The sequence below is a fragment of the Nerophis lumbriciformis genome, linkage group LG01 (genome assembly GCF_033978685.3).
Source record: "Nerophis lumbriciformis linkage group LG01, RoL_Nlum_v2.1, whole genome shotgun sequence".
NCBI lineage: Eukaryota > Metazoa > Chordata > Actinopteri > Syngnathiformes > Syngnathidae > Nerophis > Nerophis lumbriciformis.
The window spans coordinates 76,488,785-76,496,424 of NC_084548.2; the positions used below are offsets into that span (position 1 = coordinate 76,488,785).

The following is a 7,640-nucleotide window of genomic DNA, read 5'->3' on the forward strand; positions in this document are numbered from 1 at the left end:
CCCCCCTCCCGAAATCGGAGGTCTCAAGGTTGGCAAGTATGCCTTTTGTATCCCATAATGATTGTGAATGATAAGCAAAAGTGCAGTTGCCCTTTAAGGCTGCCAAGTTGTGTTCCTGCCCAGGTCGCTATAGTGACCGTGAGCGTTTGGGAAGAGCGATGTGGAACAAGTGGACAAGGAACAACGTCGCCTTTGCCCGTGCAATCCTGTCTTCCGCTACACTGAAAAAGCAAAGCCATTTTTCTGATTTTTCATTCCCAGGACCAGTACAATATGGATTGTGGTTCCATTACACCCTAGATCTTTTGTCCCCTGCGCTACACTTTGGAGTTGCAGGTGGAGATATGAAAAAAGACCCACACGTATTCCATGCTGGGACAGTTTCCTTCATTTATTAAAGAGATACACTTCGAGGTTCCAATAAGCTTGATTGACAGTGACCACTAGCCACCCAGAGGACAAAGAAGGTCATATCTTCACGTCATGGCGAGTAGGGAAGATATGACGGCCACGGGGCCGACTAAATGCACACGTCTCTCTCGCAAACAAACGGATTCAAGTCGGTGCAGTCGTCGCCGTTCCAGCGCTCGTCTGTAAGACACAAGAACGGAGTCAGTGCGCCCAGAGAATGCACACCTTTCTGGTACAGGAACACAAAAATGACACAATACCATCGTCAATCTCGACACAGGCGCCAGTGTTAGCCATGTCAAAGTCACTGAAAACGAAAGGCGCGCCGTCGGTCCACCAATAAGTGCCATCCTGTCAAAGTCACATTTGAAGGAGTTAGTCCTGAACAGACTTGGTACAAGTTACATCTCAGATATTCAAAGTGCTCATGGGTTGTCTTTGCAAACCACGTCTCACCAGTAAGGTATCATGGCCTCCAATCCAGGTGTCAATGACGAAACCATCGTTATAGTCGCGGATCAGTTGTAAAACCACCGCATTTTCCACGGGGCCTTCGATGGACACCAGATTGCCGTGGAACAGCTGGCAGGTCTCCTAATGGACAAATGGAGTTGGAGTATTTCTTAAACCACAGTGCTCAGTGAACGGAGGCTTCCATACCTCTGCGTCCGCAAAGGTCTTTTGCAGCTCTATGTGTTTGTAGCAGTACGACTGGAACTGAATCCATTCCTTAGGGCAACCGCATTCTGCAAGGAAATTGTAATTGAAGTCCAAACACAACACGTTGACTGTCCCAAATGGCAAGGAAAAGCACGTGGAGGTCACGGCTACCCACCTTTCTTATGAATAACCGATTGCTAAGTAGAAAAGAAAGAGTGAGAAATAAGGAGACGGCAGTAAACGAAGGACAATGTCAAACGTTGGACTTACGGCTACAGCCAGCAGTCCGCTGATCCCGCACAGGAGGAAGACAACACGGAGTGCAGAAGTCATCTGAGCAACGACACAGGTGTTAAAAGTGGGCCGTGAAACGGAGGAGCCCGACTTAAACAAGTGGAAAAACTTATTGGGGTGTTACCATTTAGTGGTCAGTTGTACGGAATATGTACTGTACTGTGCAATCTACTAATACAAGTCTCAATCAATCAATCAATCAATCAATCAAAGTCAAGTTACCTTTGCGGTGATGCTCGCAGGTGGTGAAGACGGCAACAAGGAGCCGTCCTCTTATATGCTCGCATGACGCAGCCCTGGAATGTGAGACGCGTCACTCCCGTTGGCATGGCGACAAGTTCTGCCACATCCAGCACAAGACAAACCTCTGGACACACCTTCTCATTCCAATGCCCTTTCCTTCTTTTCATGACTTGGCGGATTGTCACGTCAAAACTATGACGCCTGTGAAGTGAAAACCCATCTCATGAAGCTCATGGAGAGAATGCCAAGAGTGTGCAGGGTGGCTATTTTGAAGAAACTAGAATATAAAACATGTTTTCAGTTATTTTTTTTGGTGAAGTACATAACTCCACACGTGTTCATTCATAGTTTTGATGTGACAATCTACAATGTAAATAGTCATGAAAGGCTACATTTTTTAATTTCACATTTAAAAAAACTTTAAAACCAATGTCTTAGAAACATGTATCACTCTTGAATCAACACAGTAGTTAATCAATGTTAATTACAAAACTACATGTGGGATATAAATAATAATGGAAGTATAAGTGTTTGTATATCATTGGTACCAACACTTGTACTGGGATATTTCACAAAAGGAAATATTTCTATGAAGCTCATCTTGTATTTGTTTGTTTCCAGGGTTAGGACAAATAAGTGCTCAACTTCAGCCGAAACCCTTTTGGTCTGTAACATTGTCAATTTATGAATGTTTGTTTTTACATAAACAGCATCTATTATGTTAGATCCACTATGGACTGGACTCTCACACTATTATGTTAGATCCACTATGGACTGGACTCTCACACTATTATGTTAGATCCACTATGGACTGGACTCTTACTATTATGTTGGATCCACTATGGACTGGACTCTCACTATTATGTTGGATCCACTATGGACTAGACTCTCACTATTATGCTAGATCCACTATGGACTGGACTCTCACACTATTATGTTAGATCCACTATGGACTGGACTCTCACACTATTATGTTAGATCCACTATGGACTGGACTCTCACTATTATGTTGGATCCACTATGGACTGGACTCTCACACTATTATGTTAGATCCACTATGGACTGGACTCTCACTATTATGTTGGATCCACTATGGACTGGACTCTCACACTATTATGTTAGATCCACTATGGACTGGACTCTCACTATTATGTTGGATCCACTATGGACTGGACTCACACTATTATGTTAGATCCACTATGGACTGGACTCTTACTATTATGTTAGATCCACTATGGACTGGACTCTCACACTATTATGTTAGATCCACTATGGACTGGACTCTCACTATTATGTTGGATCCACTATGGACTGGACTCTCACTATTATGTTGGATCCACTATGGACTGGACTCTCACTATTATGTTGGATCCACTATGGACTGGACTCACACTATTATGTTAGATCCACTATGGACTGGACTCTTACTATTATGTTAGATCCACTATGGACTGGACTCTCACACTATTATGTTAGATCCACTATGGACTGGACTCTCACACTATTATGTTAGATCCACTATGGACTGGACTCTCACTATTATGTTGGATCCACTATGGACTGGACTCTCAGACTATTATGTTAGATCCACTATGGACTGGACTCTCACTATTATGTTGGATCCACTATGGACTAGACTCACACTATTATGTTAGATCCACTATGGACTGGACTCTTACTATTATGTTAGATCCACTATGGACTGGACTCTCACACTATTATGTTAGATCAACTATGGACTGGACTCTCACACTATTATGTTAGATCCACTATGGATTGGACTCTCACTATTATGTTGGATCCACTATGGACTGGACTCTCACACTATTATGTTAGATCCACTATGGACTGGACTCTCACTATTATGTTAGATCCACTATGGACTGGGCTCTCACTATTATGTTGGATCCACTATGGACTGGACTCTCACACTATTATGTTAGATCCACTATGGACTGGACTCTCACTATTATGTTGGATCCACTATGGACTGGACTCACACTATTATGTTAGATCCACTATGGACTGGACTCTCACTATTATGTTAGATCCACTATGGACTGGACTCTCACTATTATGTTGGATCCACTATGGACTGGACTCTCACTATTATGTTAGATCCACTATGGACTGGACTCTCACTATTATGTTAGATCCACTATGGACTGGACTCTCACTATTATGTTAGATCCACTATGGACTGGACTCTCACACTATTATGTTAGATCCACTATGGACTGGACTCTCACTATTATGTTGGATCCACTATGGACTGGACTCGCACTATTATGTTGGATCCACTATGGACTGGACTCACACTATTATGTTAGATCCACTATGGACTGGACTCTCACTATTATGTTAGATCCACTATGGACTGGACTCTCACTATTATGTTGGATCCACTATGGACTGGACTCTCACTATTATGTTAGATCCACTATGGACTGGACTCTCACACTATTATGTTAGATCCACTATGGACTGGACTCTCACTATTATGTTGGATCCACTATGGACTGGACTCTCACTATTACGTTAAATCCACTATGGACTGGACTCACACTATTATGTTGGATCCACTATGGACTGGACTCTCACTATTACGTTAAATCCACTATGGACTGGACTCTCACACTATTATGTTAGATCCACTATGGACTGGACTCTCACTATTATGTTAGATCCACTATGGACTGGACTCTCACTATTATGTTGGATCCGCTTTAGACTGGACTCAGTTTGTTTGTTTCGTTGACCACAGACCGAAGAAATGATAAACTAAACATTGTGCTTTGGTCAGTTGTGAGACAAGACCTGGACTCATGTCAAGACAAGTCAGAGACGGACCTTTCAGGCAGAAGTGGCTCTGAAGTTCTCGGTGACTTTATTCAATGTTGACAGAAGATTGCGGGACAAGAAGCACTTTTATGACGCGCTCAGTTCAGGAAACGTCAGTCTAAACCTCAAAGGTATTTCATTGTGTTCCCACTTTAATTGGCTGGTGCAGTCATGCGCAAGTTCACACCCAAACAATTAAACTAATGAGAGCGAACCTCCGCCCGTTTTTGTTTTGAACCAGCTGGATTTCAACTTTGTTCCAAAGTGAGTCACTGGCAGCTTCTCTCTGAAAACATTTCCACTTGGTTCACTTCGTCAACGAGGGACTAATTACAGCTCGACTAGCTGAGATCATTATTCATGCGTTCGTTACGTCTCGTCTCCATTACTGTAACCTATTATTTTGGGGTCTCCCTATGTCTAGCATTAAAAGATTACAGTTGGTACAAAATGCGGCTGCTAGACTTTTGACAAGAACAAGAAAGTTTGATCATATTACGCCTATACTGTATATACACCTTTATATACTTATAAACATACCTATACTGGCTCACCTGCACTGGCTTCCTGTGCACTTAAGATGCGACTTTAAGGTTTTACTACTTACGTATAAAATACTACACGGTCTATCTTGCTGATTGTATTGTACCATATGTCCCGGCAAGAAATCTGCCTTCAAAGAACTCTGGCTTATTAGTGATTCCCAGAGCCCCAAAAAAAGTTTAGAGCGTTTTCTATTGGGGCTCCAGTACTATGGAATGTTCTAGCAGTAACAGTTAGAGATGCTACCTCAGTAGAAGCATTTAAGTCCCATCTTAAAACTCATTTGTATACTCTAGCCTTTAAATAGACCCCCCTTTTAGACCAGTTGATCTGCCGTTTCTTTTCTTTTCTCCTCTGCTCCCCCCTATCCCTTGTGGTGGGGGAGACACACAGGTCCGGTGGCCATGGATGAAGTGCTGGCTGTCCGGGGTCGGGACCCGGGGTGGACCGCTCGCCTGTGCATCGGTTGGGAACATCTCTGCGCTGCTGACCCGTCTCCGCTCGGGATGGTTTCCTGCTGGCCCCACTATGGACTGGACTCTTACTATTATGTTGGATCCACTATGGACTGGACTCTCACAATATTATGTTAGATCCACTATGGACTGGACTCTCACAATATTATGTTAGATCCACTATGGACTGGACTCTTACTATTATGTTAGATCCACTATGGACTGGACTCTCACACTATTATGTTAGATCCACTATGGACTGGACTCTCACACTATTATGTTAGATCCACTATGGACTGGACTCTCACTATTATGTTGGATCCACTATGGACTGGACTCTCACTAGTATGTTGGATCCACTATGGACTGGACTTTCACAATATTATGTCAGACCCACTTGACATCCATTGCATTCGGTCTCCCCTAGAGAGGGGGGGGGGGGGTGTTACCCACATATGCGGTCCTCTCCAAGGTTTCTCATAGTCATTCACATCGACGTCCCACTGGGGTGAGTTTTTCCTTGCCCTTATGTGGGCTCTGTACCGAGGATGTCGTTGTGGCTTGTGCAGCCCTTTGAGACACTTGTGATTTAGGGCTATATAAATAAACATTGATTGATTGATTGATTGGGGAGGAACAGTGTGGTTTTCGTCCTGGTGGTGGAACTGTGGACCAGCTCTATACTCTGGGCAGGGTCCTTGAGGGTGCATGGGAGTTTGCCCAACCAGTCTACATGTGCTTTGTGGACTTGGAGAAGGCATTGGACCGTGTCCCTCGGGAAGTCCTGTGGGGAGTGCTCAGAGAGTATGGGGTATCGGACTGTCTGATTGTGGCGGTCCGCTCCCTGTATGATCAGTGTCAGAGCTTGGTCCGCATTGCCGGCAGTAAGTCGGACACGTTTCCAGTGAGGGTTGGACTCCGCCAAGGCTGCCCTTTGTCACCCATTCTGTTCATAACTTTTATGGACAGAATTTCTAGGCGCAGTCAAGGCGTTGAGGGGATCCGGTTTGGTGGCTGCAGGATTAGGTCTTTGCTTTTTGCAGATGATGTGGTCCTGATGGCTTCATCTGGCCAGGATCTTCAGCTCTCGCTGGATCGGTTCGCAGCCGAGTGTGAAGCGACTGGGATGAGAATCAGCACCTCCAAGTCCGAGTCCATGGTTCTCGCCCGGAAAAGGGTGGAGTGCCATATCCGGGTTGGGGAGGAGATCTTGCCCCAAGTGGAGGAGTTCAAGTACCTCGAAGTCTTGTTCACGAGTGAGGGAAGAGTGGATGGTGAGATGGACAGGCGGATCGGTGCGGCGTCTTCAGTAATGCGGACGCTGTATCGATCCGTTGTGGTGAAGAAGGAGCTGAGCTGGAAGGCAAAGCTCTCAATTTACCGTTTGATCTACGTTCCCATCCTCACCTATGGTCATGAGCTTTGGGTTATGACCGAAAGGACAAGATCACGGGTACAAGCGGCCGAAATGAGTTTCCTCCGCCAGGTGGTGGGTCTCTCCCTTAGAGATAGGGTGAGAAGCTCTGTCATCCGGGGGGAACTCAAAGTAAAGCCGCTACTCCTCCACATCGAGAGGAGCCAGATGAGGTGGTTCGGGCATCCGGTCAGGATGCCACCCGATCGCCTCCCTCGGGAGGTGTTTAGGGCACGTCCGACCGGTAGGAGGCCACGGGGAAGACCCAGGACAAGCTGGGAAGACTATGTCTCCCGGCTGGCCTGGGAACGCCTCGGGATCCCCCGGGAGGAGCTGGACGAAGTGGCTGGGGAGAGGGAAGTCCGGGCTTCCTTGCTTAGGCCACCTCGGATAAGCGGAAGAAGATGGATGGATGGATGGATGGATGATTGATTGATTGATCTCAGGGTACCTTTTCCAGGCACTTGACATGCACGGAACCTCACCAATGTTGGCAAGCGCATCAGGTCCGGAGAAAAACGCGACATCCCGAACACAAAATGTCCCAATTAACTCACTAGCGCCCCTTTGAAAATGAGAAAAAATAGACTCTGCCACCAGATTCACGTATCACATACAGTATTTAAAAACAAAGATCTTGGTTTTCGGCGGGCAATTTTTTTTTTAACCAAAAAGAGGGGTCGAACTTTAAAGTAGAAGAATAATGGAAACACTTCATCTGCTTGATTGTGTTTTATTGTGTGCATGAAGCCGTATCTGATTGTATTCACCATCTGCAA

At 45.3% G+C, this 7,640-nt stretch overlaps 1 protein-coding gene across 1 annotated transcript; it reads right to left on the reverse strand.

Annotated features, from left to right (window-relative positions):
* Window positions 1-365: 365 nt before the first annotated feature.
* On the reverse strand, window positions 366-1,624 carry LOC133614572 (C-type lectin domain family 19 member A-like). Its single transcript, XM_061972647.2, has 7 exons — window positions 1,588-1,624; window positions 1,342-1,404; window positions 1,247-1,268; window positions 1,072-1,157; window positions 868-1,005; window positions 672-762; window positions 366-591 (listed from the first exon to the last, which is right to left on the reverse strand). The coding sequence occupies exons 2-7, from the start codon at window positions 1,402-1,404 to the stop codon at window positions 521-523; spliced, it is 471 nt and encodes a 156-aa protein (XP_061828631.1). The 5' UTR covers window positions 1,588-1,624; the 3' UTR covers window positions 366-520.
* Between the last annotated feature and the right edge of the window lie 6,016 nt (window positions 1,625-7,640).

Excerpts from the sequence above, each read along its gene's own strand:
- LOC133614572 (XM_061972647.2), bottom strand. The coding sequence starts at position 1,404 with ATGACTTCTGCACTCCGTGTTGTCTTCCTCCTGTGCGGGATCAGCGGA. Across the intron at positions 1,006-1,071 it reads AGACCTTTGCGGACGCAGAG|GAGACCTGCCAGCTGTTCCA; the intron begins GTATGGAAGCCT and ends TTTGTCCATTAG. Across the intron at positions 592-671 it reads CTGTGTCGAGATTGACGATG|ACGAGCGCTGGAACGGCGAC; the intron begins GTATTGTGTCAT and ends TGTGTCTTACAG.